Source organism: Mastigoproctus giganteus, chromosome 10, assembly GCF_048544385.1.
Source record: "Mastigoproctus giganteus isolate SK-2022 chromosome 10, ASM4854438v1, whole genome shotgun sequence".
NCBI lineage: Eukaryota > Metazoa > Arthropoda > Arachnida > Uropygi > Thelyphonidae > Mastigoproctus > Mastigoproctus giganteus.
Genome location: NC_143584.1, coordinates 207,872,623 through 207,888,675, shown reverse-complemented (window position 1 = coordinate 207,888,675; position 16,053 = coordinate 207,872,623). Strand labels below are relative to the sequence as shown.

Here is a 16,053-nt window from a genome sequence, read left to right as displayed (position 1 = left end):
CGCCCGTTGTAGCTGGGCTCAATCTTGAGACGAAAATTTTCCCATGAGTTGGGACAGCAGTGATATTACAGATGGAATACAGGCATTGTGAGTGTTGGTCTCTTCGAGGTATCGATGATCTGGTGTCTGGTAAATATTTATTTCTGAGGAACATTGATGCCTGGGACAATTGATTGAACCACATCAGCTGATTGCAGGTTTAACTGCCTGACAAGAGGAGAGGGAAGTTTAGCATTAGCAAAGGCACATGATGCAAGAAAGCAAGCTTATATAGCATCAGCCAAAAAAAAAAAAAAAAAAAAAACCCTTATATCACCCATCCACTCACTCCAAATGTTTGTCAAGTTCTGCCTTGAATCTATTTAAGCTATCAACTTCTACAACGACAGATGGAAGTTTGTTCCAGCAATTAACCACCTGCTGGCTAGGCAAACTTCCGCGCATCTATCCTACAACTCTCTTTCCTCAATTTGAATTTATGCCCTCTCAGGTGATTATTCTGAGCAAGAGGAAGAATCCCATCTGCATTGAGCATGCTCAAACCATTCAAGGCTTTATACACCTCAATCAAATCACCTTGCAGGTGCCTAGTCTCCAAACACTAATTTGCAAAACTTTAGCCTTTCTTCGTAAGAGCAACCCTTTGTTCCATTCACTAATCTTGTTGCCCTTCTCTGTACTCATTCCAACAGCTCTACATCCTTCTTAAAATGAGGCCTTTGAGACCTGTATACAGTACTCAAGGTGTGGCCTGACCATTGCCTTATACAAGGGGATAATCACCTCCTTATCCCTGCTAGAAAAATTCCTGTATATCATTGACAAGACACCACGAGCTACTCTTGCAGACCATCTGTACTGCTCAGAAAACTTCATATCTGCCTGCACAATTACCCCCAGGTCCTTTTCATTCTCTACCACTGTCAATGTGGTACCACAGAGTTGATACGTTACTCTCCCATATGTAGTACTTTACATTTGTAAATGTTAAACTTCATTTGCCACCTCTCAGCCCATCTGCTCAAATTTTCTAGATTCTGTTGCAGCAGTGTACTGTCATTAGTGTCATTAACAATCCTGCCAACCTTCGTATCATCTGCAAACTTGAACATTAAACCTGTTATTTCTGTGTGGAACATTGATGCCTGGGTCAATTGATTGAACCTCATCAGCTGATTGCAGGTTTAACCACCTGACAAGAGGAGAAGGAGGTTTAACTACTGACCGTGAGTTTAACCTGTCATGTTTTTCCGGGTGCATCTTTACCCGCCTTAGCATATGTCTGTTTGGTGGGAGGGCTTGAAGGGATATCCCGGTTGTTATTCTGGGGGTTATCTGGAGACTGGCTCTGGAAGCTTCGTGATTTTGTAGTTTGACTGATGATAGTTGCTAGGGTGTTCTCTTGTGCCAGTTCACCGTATGCCTCCATCAGGAAATGCTGGCTTGGGAGTGCAGTTGACAATGAGGTGTTATTCACGGGTGTGTTGTTGGAGAATTGATTCTCTAGTACTCAGTGGTTGGATATCCTCAGAAAAATGGTAAGAGGGACTGGCATTTCTATCCTAATGGCATCAGGCGAGTTGCAGCATCCTCCTTTTGGTTGAAAAGGGCCCCACTTGGAGATGTTCACATTAAGATCCTGGTTCAGTTCTGTTATATCAAAATCAGCTTGAGGCGTGGTTTCGTTATGTCGACTCCTGAGGCGTTCAACAGATTTAGGAGAGTTTTGAAGGTACTGAGATTCCAAAAATAAGTGGGTTTCAATGTTTACTAGCTGTGATTTTAGGTGGCAGATTTCTGTCAGTATCTGTTGGTTCTGCTCCCGAAGTGAGTGCATCTCTTTTATTAGTATATCATGATTAGATTGGATGCGGTTGACGGTATTACTATCTACAGCCTGATCCAAGTTGTTCTGTCGAGTTAACTGTACGTTATATGTGTCTAAAACTTCAGTGATAAGGTTGTGAAAATTGTGGACTGTGAACCTGTGAGATGGTTACTTGAGGTGTTAAGTTTTCTTCTTGAGTGAGATTTTCAAGGCTTGATGTGGCTGATTCTGGGTCTCCTACTAGTTCCTCATCAGTTGGAGTTGTCGATTCTGTAACATCAGTGTTAGGCAAAGTCTCCTGTTGTGTTTCTTCAGGAGTTACCTGTGTTGCATTGGAGTTATGTAAATTATCTTCATTCATTGTATCCTCTGTAGGAAGATCTGTGTTGTGAATAGTAGAGGTATGGCTGGCTTTTACATGCTTCACAGATCCATGCTCGTCTTCTTTGCTTATTTAATTTCTTTTGTGAGGGTGGTAAGACAGGAGCTACAAATTTTCAGGTTGCATCAGCAACAAGTTAAATCAGCTTCCTTATTTAATTGACAGATGGCACATGTGGTTGGGTGCTGAGTGTGTTGTTCGTCCTGCATTTTCTTATTTTATTAACCTGTTGAATTTTGATCACTTAGAATCCGATTGCATTATGCAGCAGATACTGTTCAGCAAAAGGAATGTATTTGTTTATGCCCTGTCTTGCCGAAGGCAGTCGGGGGTGGAGGCGGACTGCTATTGTTGGGATAAGCTTCCTGAGGGGGCGATGACTTTGTGCTAACCTTGGTTATATCCGTAGACTTGGTGTCTTGTTATTGTAGCATGTTCATAAAGAGGGCAAAGACAAAGCAGTGGGCAAGTGGCTACTATAAAAATAATAATAATAAAAGTTTACCTGTTGGAAGATCTTCTGTGGAAAATTAGTAGCTGACGTGCGAATCTTTCCTAATCAGTACAGTTTTTAGCTGGCGTTCCTACGTGAACTATAACTACTTAAAATTATGGATTAAAGGGGAGCACACAAATAATCGACCGCACCGTGGACAGCCAGACTGTATAGTATTAGTATAGTATAATACTGTATAGTATTATTATTATTAGCCATATGATGCAAGGAAGCCTGAGGCTTATGCTGCACCAAGCAAAAAAAAAAAAATTCTGAATTACTCCCGAGAGAGAGAGAGGGAAGAAGTAGAAGTAGAAAATGGGAATCACCAAGAAAGAGAAGAATGATGATATTAGTATAGTATAATACTATGAACAGCAAGTGTTTTATTGGAAAACAAATTGTAAAATACTCCTGTTTCATATTCATTCCGAATGGGTTGCACAGGTTCCAACCAATCTAGGGTTTTCTCCTTTTCAGCTCCTCCAGAGTCACCACAGATATCAAGTGAGACTAAGTTGTTTCTTTCTTTAAAGCACTGCAGCTAACCATTGCTACATTTAAAATCATTGATACCAGAGCTCAGGCCAAAACATTCAGCCTTTTGTTGCAGTGGGGGACCCAATATTGGCAAATTTGATGCCCACATCTGGTGGAACTATTCCAATAGTCTTTCTTCGACATCTTTATGGTTTCCATCATGTACACATTTTCTTTTCTTTTTTTTTTTTTAGTGCCATTCCATTTTCAGAAGCATCTTTTATTTTTTTCTGGGTTTTAATGCCATTGATAATGTTAGTAAAGGAATATTAAATTGCTTTGCAATCAACATCGGCAGTACAAACAGAAAATTTATTTCACAGCTGTAGCATGAATTATGCGACCCATAGTTTAGCTTTCTTTATATTTCACACTAAACTGAGGGATCTGACTCCCCCATCTCTTGAAATGACCAAGTGACCTTGACAGGTATTGTTTGTAATATATTAACCATATTTTGTATTAAACCAATTTTTTTATGAATGTCTATTCATGAGAATGCCTGCCTGTTCCTTTTGAAAGAGAATGAGAATTAAAAAGATTTTCCTGTATTTATTTGCATAAATATATATCTTTTTACTGCTAGAGTGGTGAAGTAACTACTGCCAAGAGAATAATAGACAGTTGCTGGATAAAGTAACTGAGCATGCTAAAGGAGAGGACAAGAGGTCCTTCCTCCCCATCTTTCTAGAAAGCCTGTTGCTTAAACAGCTAGCATATTGAGCTGTAAAAAGATATTTTTTCCCTTTTCACTAGGTATCTAAAGAAAAAAATAGAAACATATTTGAGGAATAGCAAACTAGTATAGTACTTGCTGTACATCTGGCACTGTAATTGATCATAAATGGAACTGTCAGTTTCACTTTAGATCATAAAAAAATTAATTTTTTAATTATCATCTGAATTTTTTTTATCAAAAATAAAAAATTTATGATGAGCAAAGTTGTTACAAAACTGTCCATCCACAGTGATCTGATATTGCTAAACTGAATACAGGTTTCAGGTGCATTTGAATTTATTTTATCAAAAGTAAAAAATTTATGATGAGTAAAGTTGTTACAAAACTGTCCAACCACAGTGATCTGATATTGCGAAACTGAATATAAGTTTCAGGTGCATACAAAGAGAAAGCAAGGTCACCTTATATACTAATAATGTTGGATGTAACATTGATTTAATTATAGTATGACTAGAGTAATTTAATGCATGTATAACTGGATGCTTTAGCCCAAAAGCTGAAGCATTAAAAAAAAAAGTACTTATTTTGGTCAAATAGTTCTTTTTTTTGGTAGTCCTGTTTTTATGTTACTAGAAGCACGCATTACCTCATTTTTCAAACATAGAAGAGGTACGTGCTAATGCACCTCCTAAAAATTTACGTAAATTGGTCAAGAAATGTTACGTAAACTACTGAAAGCTGGAGGGGAAATAATAGTGTCATGGTGGTTGTATTGCTTGCATTACATTTATAACTTTCTGAGCTATTGAGCATAAAGTTATATTTGGTTCATGTGCTGTTTGCATCAGGTCATTAAATATTAGCAAAAGCAAAAGGTATTTCTTGTAATTTGATATTTGTTATTGTTTATAATATATGAATACTAACATAAATTTATATATGTGTAAATAAGTATATTGTGTGTGTGTGTACACACACTATATATATATATATATATATATATATATATATATATAATATTTGAAACTAAACATCTTATTCATCTTGTGTTAATTTAACATTTTTAGTGTTCTTGGACATGAAGGTGTTGGTGAAGTGGTAATTTCCCATCGTAATACTAAGGAGAAAGAATTTCAGAATGGAGATCGTGTTGTATTCACAGCTGCAGATTACTGTAGTCAGTGTGATATGTGTACAGCAGGACAATGGCAGAACTGTGAACAGTTAACAAAGGTGTACATATCAGTATCCTAAATCTCTGTTTTTTTCCTTAAAAGTATTTATCATTATTATGATCCCTATAAAATTTATTAGTGTAAGTTAATATGTTTAGGAAGTAATTGTCGCATTTTAGGGCAAAAGGCTCAAGTTGCACAGTGAGTTAATCTGCTTACAAGTATAACTTGTAAGCATGTTAACTCACTATGCAACTTGGGACTTTTGCCCTAAAATGCGACGTAGTTCAAATTACTACACACCATCAGGCATATCTTTCATATTGTGGAGTTATACTTCGCAACTGCCTTGCCATCGTTGCAATACCTGGGTTCCTGCCCACCCACCAAAGAGGAACCAATTAGCTCTGAAACGGTGCCGTCAGGGTGGTGGCATCCGCTGAGAATAAGTAACGATAGTCTTCTCCTATGGTGAAAAGTACCTATTCAAGGTAGTGCAATATCGTGGCAACTTGTTATGAAGGTATTCACAATTTTAGATATACATAATGATGCCAATCTCTTAACTATTTAGTAGTTAGCTGCGAGCAGATCTGATGACTTGCACTAATTTGTATGTTTAGGAAGTTAATATTCATATGTTATATGTGAATAATTGTTGACTAGTACTCCAGTGCAGTATTTTGTTTTAAATTTTAGTCCATTTGCTTTAGATTTGAAAGGTTTAAATTTATTTTTTATTGATACAATAATTGTAGATGATTCTGCTATTATCCAAGTAGTTGGGGTTAACAGACAGCCCATGCACACCCTAAAGGTTTTTGTGGGAGACTCTAAAAGTGCTTCTTGTACCGACAATTAAACTCTGTGTAATAATTTCTTTGTTAGCACAGATGAATTTCACAGATGAAATTAGATATGGCCTGCTGAAAGTGGGAGGAAAATAGTGTTACAATGGTAGCATTGCTTTATCCAAGGGTTTTCTGAAGGGAAAGTTCCAGAAGAGTGGATAAAGACATTAACTGTACCGACATATAAAAAGTATAATAAAGCTGAATGACAAATTACAGAGGAATCTCATTCCTTAGTGTACTAGATAAAATTTTTGCTTATATTCTACAGATGAGAGTTAATCTTTGGAAACAGCAGCCAGGTTTTTGGCCAATGATAAGATCAAATATTTGCATTAAGACAGATTATAGAAAATTCATGGGAACATAACAAGAAATTATACTTAGGAGTTTCGATCTTGAAAAAAAAAGTGATAAAGTATCTAGAAATCTGCTGTCATAACTAAAAAATAAGGCATTGAGAAGTAAAATTTTTATATAAAAAAGACAGATGTGCAGTGAGGAGTGAAAGCAGCATTAAAAAATGATTTAAGGTTGAGCTTGGAGTGAGGCAGGTCTGCAAATTATTCTCACTTCTTTTAATAATTTTCATGGACCATTTAATAAAAGAATGAAACTACTGACAAGTTTAGTGTGGGAAATGTAAAAATTGGATCATTATTTTATACAGGTATTGTGCTATTAAATAGAGAGAAAAAAGGAACATTGTGATATAGATCATATAGAGAAAAAATATAGATCATATAGCCAAAAATTGGAACAAGTTAGTTATTTGTGTATCTAAGATCAGTCTTTAATGAAGATGGAAGATTAGATATGGAAATAAACAGTAGAATAAGTAAAGCAGGAAGTAGAAGCAAGTTAAATTCATTTGAAGAAAAATATCCCCCCTTCAAATTAGCTGTTTATAACATATGTAGTTTTTAAATATGTTTTAAGTTATGGAACCGAAAATTAAACTTCAGAAATTAGATTTTAAGAAAAGTAAATGGAACTAACAATACAGAATGTTGTTTCATTTCTAGAATTTTTTTAAGACCAGCATTGCAAAATAATTGACAATTCCTGTGAAAATAAAGTCCATTGCTTTGCCATTATAGTACAGCCAATCACAAGGCTTGTGTAGGGAACTGGGAAATTTTTCTTTATCCCAGTTAGTCATCAACACTCCTTTCACAAATTGCAGAACTTATTGGCCCTCTAGTGCAGTCTTTGATATTTAAACCTGTAGGTTCACAAACTTTAGGATATGCAGTTTGTGAACCTACAGGATTCATTATTCACTGCTCTTTAGAGCAGTGGATAGAAAGCAGGCATTAGTTTCTTCCTGTGTGGCCCTGGTCATCAATTTGCTGTGTACCTGTTATCCAAAGTAAGGCATACATAAATATCCCTAGATTTCATTGTCATATGTGACCTTCTGGTTTGAAATATTAAATTTTTTTTTTATTTATGAATTTAAGTAATACTGAAGTATTATTTAAGGACATCAGCTTTCATATAAGTTAGATCAGTAACTGGCAGGAAACTTTCAATAGCTCTATTTGTTTTTTATGTTATTAGTTTAATTTAAAATATAAAATTGGTTGATATTTACCACTGCAATATGTGATTTATATGAGATGTTTAAGAGTTTATTCATTACAGTATGGCCAGACAGCTCTGAATGAGGGAACTGGCTTTCACGGCTCCTTTGCAAGCCATGTCGTATTGAAGAAAGGTACTCATGTTGTTCAAGTTCCTAGCAGTGTTTCAGATGTTGCAGCTAGTCCTGCTAATTGTGCCTTAGCAACAGTGATACATGCAATGAGTTGTATACCATCTGCTTCCCCCAAGTCATTCAGTTCAGTAGCAGTTGTACAGGTAAGCATCTGGCTGCTTTTAATGAATTTGTAATTTTTCCAGAACAGTTGGAAAATCTCCAAATCCTTCAGGGAATTTTTTTTTTGAAATATTTCAATACACATCATATTATTATAGATACAGACAAGATATGTGGTTAGAAATATTTTTGCAATTTATTTTTAAGCACATCTTAAAAATAAAATAAAGCAAAATAAACTGCTTAATAATAATTTTATGAAGTGATTTGGAGATTGACCACTTAGCTTAGCATATCATTTTCTAATCAAGATTCTCACTCTTCTGAATATGGAATGTCTAATACAAAATAGCTGCTTGGAAGAACATTTGATATGACATAAACAGTGAATACCAGAGTGCTAGAACATCTTGTGTCACTCCCTCTTACTATTTATTTTAAATCCCTTGAAGGGGTGTGCGTGCGCAGTGTTCATATTAATTTTTTTCTTTCCTCCTTTGATGACTGCAGCATTGGATGATACAAGCAAACACTATTCAGCAACTGATTGCTGTCAGTATCTTGATTCCTCTCTGCAGATATGGACTCACAATTCATTGTTCCATCTTGTATCACTCATTATGTTTATATAACCTGCAAAAATAAAACTAATTTAGATGTTGCACACAATTCCAGGAATTTAAAAGAAATTATGTAAAGTGAAATGTGTAAATGAGTACTGAGATATATGGTAACCATTTTTATAAGGGGTTTTTTCACACACACCAATGGACTTTGTTGATTGTATAGAGATACCACAGTTGTATCTGCATGGACATGAATGTATGGTAACTCTCAACCAAGGTGATTGCATCACTTCATGCACATACCTAAAAGAGCCAGTATTGTAATTTTCAGTATTCAGACTAACAGATATTTGAACTAAACAGAGCATCATTCTGTTGACCAGTTTTGAGTTCTTATACTGATATTCAGGAACTTTGTGCAAATTGTGACAGCTTATCTGCAGTTGCACATGAACAAATCTATTTAACTCCTGCTTATTTTGCATATATTTTCAGAGACCAGATCCCAGATTCAAATCAAAAATAAATGTAAGCCAGTTTGTCTTATCTAAAAAAAAAATAACAAATTGTTATAAAAGAATACTATAGCAAGCATCATTATGAGAATGAGCACGAAGCGAAATTTTATTTTGTCACTGGTGAACTTAAAAAAAATTAAAATCTGTAATTTGAAAAATTCTTCAAGAAATGATGCATTTGAAGTGAATTAGGAATGTGTGTTAGTCATGTACTCAAACATTATTGCTAAAACAAAGAAGTCTTATAGCAAACTCTAAGGCCTGATGTAGCCGAGTGGTCAAGAGCGTGAGTGCAGTAGCACACGCTCTTTGAGTGGACTGGGGTTCAAACCCGTGACTGCTAAATACAATTAACATTTGTGTTGATTGGTTTATTGTAAACTCCACTGACCTGGTGGTCGTGCCTGAGTATAAACAAGAAAATTTTTTTTTTTTTTTAATTTATGAAACAGTGTATGTCAGCTGTGACTGAAGAGGTGTGCCCAGGTCAGAAAGAAAATTTTTAAGATAACCTCTCTGCCCAGACTTCTGCAAGATTATTCAGAAGAATTAGGAACAAATTTATTTGAACAGTTTAAATCAAGAACAAAATCATTTGATTGTTATGCACTAACAATGGATGAAAGTACTCTCTCTCTAATAGCATTTCCTGACTGGCAGTGGTGCCACTCAAAAGAAACACTTGTTTCCTTTGAGTATATAAAAGAAACACTTCTTTCCTTGGAGTTGAGCATAAAGGATGAAGTTTTATTTCACTGTTTGTTTCAATTCCACTATGCTCAGTTCCTAAGAAAACACTTGTTTCTTTGGAAATGATCCAGGAGAAGTTGAAAAGTGTAACAGATGCTACACTTGTCTTATCTGCATTCCCTATACTTTAGTGGCAACATGTTTCTAAGGGCGGAAAGACACTATTATCACGTCACATGAATCTCGTCATAAAAGTAGTACTCTGTGGTCCCTGTTTAATGTAAACTGTGAAGTCGGTCGGAGAAGAAACGTCACTGTAACGTAGGGTGGCCAGATTAAAAATTTGATCTCGAGGTACTCATGCTTATGTTTGGGGTATTCATTCCTCGTTTAGGGGTACTCACATTATATCTTAAGAAAACCGAACAATTTTAATAACAACCATTTTATTTCTATATTTTGTTGATTTTTACAAGTTCGTGGAATGCAAAATTAGTCAAATTTAAATAAAATTAACCGAATTATATTCGTTTAATTCAGAAAATTTTATTGCAAAAGTTATAAACACTAAAGGAAACTTTTATAAATATTAACATCAAATGTTTTACATAATTGTTTACAATACACATTCAATAAACCTGATTTATTTTATCAAAAAGAAAATATTTACCTAGCAATACTTTTCATTTGAACGAATTTTCTTTAACAGTTTTTCATTTTTTAGTACATAATGCGTAAAATTCTTTGCATGACATATTGTGATTGGTTTTCTGCAACAGTTCTCCTTCAACGTTCTTTAGGGCATAATTTATTTCTATGCTTTTTCCATGCGTTAAACATTGAGCTAAATACTCGCTCACTCATTGCATTTGAGTGAGGCAAAGCAAAAACAAAATTAATATTTTTTTCTGTATTATGTACTTCGTACGCATTTAAAATTTTTATCCAAACATCTGTGATATTTTTGAGGTCTTTTGTTTCAATATTACTACGGAATGATTTCAACAGAACATATTCTTCATACAGCAAATTGATATTGGGAATTTTAAATAAAAAAAATTTGTTGCCTGAGCTTCAAACCATTACAATGAAATAAAAAATAAGTCAAGTAGAATGTAAAAGGTTACAAAGTAAGCAGAGAATGAATATTCTACAACCATCTTTGTAAATAGGATAGAATGTCATATTTGAATCTTTAATTAAGGGTGCATTTCAACAATTCTTTCTTCCTAAATAATCATTTCAACAGGGTGTTTTATGATTTCTGCTTTTTTCAAATGTTAAAAAAGGGGTATCTTGAAAATTTTATTATACTTCCAAAAGGGGTGTAAACTGAAGTTGTAGGCAACACATTACTACCACGTCACTTTGTGGTGCCTCCGTAGCCAGGTGGGAAGGAGCAGCAGTGCGTAGCACACGCTTCTTGATTAGACTAGGGTTCTAGCCTGTCACCACCAAATACGGAGGATGCGGAAAGGTCAGGGAATGACCACCGCATATTCTCGGAGCAATATAGCCTTAGTTGCTAATGCTCCTTAAAAAAAAAAAAAAACCAATGTCACTTTGTGTTCTTCCCTTTGCAGAAAGGTGAAGAAAAATGCAATGCTGCAATTCATCTTCTTCAGATTTTGAAGATTTAGAAAATGCATACTTTTCTTATAGCCGAAAAAACAAAAGAGAGAACGAAATGGGTACACGACGTAAACAGGAAGAGATTAGAAAGGGATGAATTCCATCATTTACTGGAGGACTTAGAACAATATGAAAATCGTTTTAAAATATACCTAAGGATGAATAAAGAAGAATTTCAATATCCTACATAATCTAATTAAGGATGACATTCAAGGGCAAAGTATGCAATTTCGAAATTCAGTCAGCGCTAAGGAAAAATTAGTTGTGTGTTTAAGGTAAGTGGAAATACTGTAAATTTAATTTTGAATAAGGATTTATTCTGTCAAAATACAAAACAAAATTTTTAAATTAAATTTAATAACAATAAAAAAATACTTCTCAACGCTAAAAATTATAGTTGTAACAAATTGTTAGGAGTTGTACAAATTGAAATGATCGAATTGTTCATTCTCTAAATTTGTTAATGGTAATACTGTTGGTATATTTTCCTCCTTTGGCCATCTTTGAGTTTGAGCGTCTGTGTGACTGGACATTTGCGGTGAGTATGCCGAGTATCTGGTCGAAGAGGAGGGTGCTTCGGAATAGGCAGAGGGGCAACGTTCTTGATGTTGGTTTTCGGATATCCTTACTTGTGTATTACTTACTTGTAATTTTATCTTCGCTTGTTCAGTGAATGGTAACTGTTTTGTCATTTTCAACATGCTCGAAAAAAAACATGTCAGTTTGATCCATTTCTTGTTATGTTTGCATGCTTCTCTTCAAATTTTATTTTTCTTAGCATGGCACTTTCCTTTAGATTATTTACCATTTCTTGAATAGAGTTATGACATTCTTCCCATTTTCTTCTGATAATTTGTAAACTCGATGAAATTTCTTTATTTTTATCAGACCTATTCTTGTTTTGTGTATTAGATATTTCAGGGTTTGCACAGACACTTCTGTTGAGTTCTTATTCCTTTGAATTATCCTGTCGTGAATTTTCTACTTGTGAATCATTATACATTTCGTCATCATTCTCAGCATCTTGTGTATCGTCCTCATTGTTGGTTACATTGCTTTGAGTTTTCCTAGTGTCTAAAAATGGTAAAAGAAATGACATTTGCAATTCGAATCTCCATGGAGGTATAATCTTAGCTGCATCTCCACTTCTCTTAGAATGACGCCTGTTGATTGCATTCAGGAAGCACCTTCGTATTTTTTCCCACCTACTTTTCACAGCTTCAGCTGTAAAAAAAAAAAAAAAAAAAAAAGTGATTCCTACCAGGAAATAATATTGAGGTCTTTGTCTATACTTTTTAAGTTATTTTGATAACATGATAAAATTTATATTCAAATTCTTAAAAGTAATTATTACAGGTATGCGCAAAAAACTGAAGAGACCCCATAAAAACTGTATGTATAATGACTGTGAGATGACAGTGGACCTTCACCTTACGATATTAATCAGTTCGAGAGACACCATTTTATCGTGAAAATATCATAATGTATTGTTTTTTGATAATTTGTTCCAAGATCTCGGAAGTTGAAATTTTTGCTTATAACTAAGCTGTTTGTCTCTAAAAGGTTGATTTAATAATGGAAATTGTATTACTTTTATTTTAATTTATTTCGAATATGCACAACAAAGTGAAATAAATAGGCGTCGGTTAACACGATCACTGTTTAGCAAAATCAACCACAGAATTGGTTGAATAAACTGGATAACTGAAATTGTGTGAGTTTTTACATTATTATGGTGAAATATGTTCACTGAAATCTTCAATCATATAAAAAAACACTTAAATTTTCTGAATATTCTCTTCATTCCTATTTTTTAAGCTTCATAAACTTGTTACTCCTATTTTCCCTAATTAAATTCGCTGTTAACAGGATAAAAATTCAATTCGCAAATGCAATCACAATGATTGGCGCTTACTACATATCATATACTGAATGGTATTTTGTTAGGGAGAATCCATTGTAAAGCGGGAGTCCACTGTAGTATTTTTACAATAAAATAAAATTTATTCGCAGTCTTTTCTTTTCAGGTTTTTGGCAACCGATAACTCTTTTCAGAGCCTAGGTTTCAGTTTCTAGTTAGGTTTCAGTACAGTTCGAAAAATAAAAAATAGTGATCGATGTATGTGATACCATTTGGCATAAGTTGGGACCCATTGCAATGCCAGAACCAAGCCAAGAGCTTTGGAAAAAATTAGCAGCTAAATACAAGGAACTATGGAATTTCACAAACTGCTTTGCTGCCATAGATGGAAAACATTTAAATATTCAATGCCCAATTAATGCAGGCTTAACATTTTACAATTATAAGGGAGCTCATTCTATTGTTCTGCTAGCACTTGTTGATCCTGAATATAAATTTATTGCAATTGATGTAGGTTTGTATGGTTGAAATAGCGATGGAAGTGTTTTTTCAAACTCACATTTTGGAAAAAAACTGGAGTCAAATCAACTCGCTGTTCTTGCTGCCGTTCCCTTATATGAAAATGGTGAGCCACAACCACATGTCATTGTAGGAGATGAAGCATTTCCTTTAAAAACGTACTTGCTTTGACCCTATAGCCGACATTGTTTTAGGAGGAGATGGGGATAAGAAAATCTTCAATTACCGATTGTCTAGAGCTAGACGGGTTGCAGAAAATGCTTTTGGCATTCTAACTGCTCGATGGAGAGTTTTTCTTAAGCCTTTCGAAATACAGCCCCAAATAGTGGATAAAGTGGTGCTAGCAGCATGCTGCCTTCACAATATGTTATGCAAGGAAAGAGAAATGCTTGCAGAAATAGAACCTTTACCATGCAATGCTGACCACAGAATTTAGGTTTCCTTCGAAGAAATGCTACAAGTGAAGCTTTCAAAATTCGAGAAGCATTTAAGGACTGTTTTGTATCTCCTGCTGGTTCGGTACCATGGCAGCAAGCAAGAGTTCATCTTGAAAGAATTCAAAATTAAAAATTTAAACAACACCAAAATTCACAATAATTTCCTGTGATCTTTCACAATAACTTTAAAATGTTTCTTTCCTAATTATAATCATGCAGATGTATATAGCCTATAAAGAAATAAAAATAAATTTACCTGTCATTTTGAAATCTGTTCCTATTTCTTGCCAAGCTTCTTGCTGCATATGTTGATCTCGATAATTTAGTGACCTAATATTATTGCGCACCTCGTGCAATCTCACTTTTTCTATTAGCATTTCCTCCATTTTTCTCTTGTCACGCCGGACAAAATTTCTGTTTAAACAGAAAAATGTGAACTCCTGAAAAGTCATTTGGCCTTGTGGGCTGACATGTTAGCTTGTGAATACAGCCAATAACAATTGTGCATCCCTGAGCAATTAACTAAATGTTAAATATAGCTCCCATACATTTGATGTTTGAATTATTTACATGTGAAGTCGCGTGAAGTGATAATAGTGTGTTTCCGCCCTAATATCCCTGTAATGACTTCATTTGATGAACTAACTGATACTTCTAATTCATAAAATTTATTTAGTAAAACCTAGAAAAGAATAGCGAAAGCTTAAAACAGAAAAATGTGAACTCCTGAAAAGTCATTTGGCCTTGTGGGCTGACATGTTAGCTTGTGAATACAGCCAATAACAATTGTGCATCCCTGAGCAATCAACTAAATGGTAAATCAGTTTAGAATCAGTTTCACCTCTGCTTGCAGCTGTTGTTACACTATTAGTCTGTGCATTCTAAATAGCAGTTTTTCAACCCACCTAACACTGCTTTGATATGAATGACTACCATATCTACACTGAGTGATCACTGAATTATGACCACCCCCTATGAAAACTGAATGTGACCCGTTGACCACGTGAGGTACGAGAGTGTGCATGCAGTTGACCTACGTAGCATAGATAAGGTGTCAGTGGTTCAGTAGGTAGTAAAATTCCGAGCGTGATGGGTAAAAGGAAGGATTTATAGGACTTTGATAAAGGACAGATTGTGAGAGCTCGATGAGCTGGTGCCTCGATTTCCCAAATGACTGAACTGGTGGGGTGTTCGAGAGCCACCGTTGTTAAAGTGTACAAGGACTGGCGTCAAAATGGTCAAACAACGACCCGACGGCGAAACTGCAAAGGTCGGCGAAAAGTTGATGCTAGAGGTGAGTGCTGAGTCCGACGACTTGTACAGACGAACAGGTGTAGCACTGTTGGAGAGTTGACTGCCCAATACAACATGGGCCAAACTGGAAAAATATTTGGCATGACGATGCATCACATGCTCGCACATTGGACTATACCAGCAGACGATCCCTATGGCATCCTCTCCTAACCAAGGTTCATCAGCATAAACGACTCGCTAGGTGCAAAGAGCATGCAAGTTGGACATTAGAAGACTGGAAGAAGGTGTGCTGGTCGGATGAGCCACGTTATTTACTCCATACCGTGGATGGTCCTGTACGGATTCGGCATCAACAACATGAGGCTCTTGATCCATCATGCATTGTATCAAAAGTGCAGACCAGTGGAGGCAGTTGTATGGTGTGGGGCATGTGGAACAACATATCAGTGTCTCCGCTATCGTCAACTGACTGTGTACACCTCGCTATATTACACTTTTTCCTGAATGTCGATGGCGTCTTCCAAGATGACAATGCAGTGTGCCATCGGGCACTCGATGTTTAGGAATGGTTTGAGAAACACAGTTCTGACTTCCAGCATATCGATTGGCCTCCGAACTCCCCCCCGATATCAATCCCATAGAGCACTTGTGGGACACTATGGAATGACCTATCAGGCTTCGGGATACATCAGTCACCTCCATACCTGCATTGCTAGCCACATTACACATAGCTTGGTTGGCCATACTTCCCAAATGCTTCCGACATATTAGCATTAGCATTAGTAGAGGCATTTGATGCAAGA

The 16,053-nt window shown here is 35.6% G+C and overlaps 1 protein-coding gene across 1 annotated transcript in view; it reads left to right on the top strand.

Moving 5' to 3' along the window:
- The window catches only part of LOC150079818 (uncharacterized), a 70,260-nt gene that overhangs the window by 29,867 nt on the left and 24,340 nt on the right, over window positions 1–16,053 (top strand). The window contains exons 2-3 of the mRNA XM_090383241.1: window positions 4,993–5,158; window positions 7,599–7,814. Of these exons, the coding sequence (XP_090239367.1) occupies window positions 4,993–5,158; window positions 7,599–7,814 (382 nt within the window). The remainder of the gene's footprint in view (window positions 1–4,992; window positions 5,159–7,598; window positions 7,815–16,053) is intronic.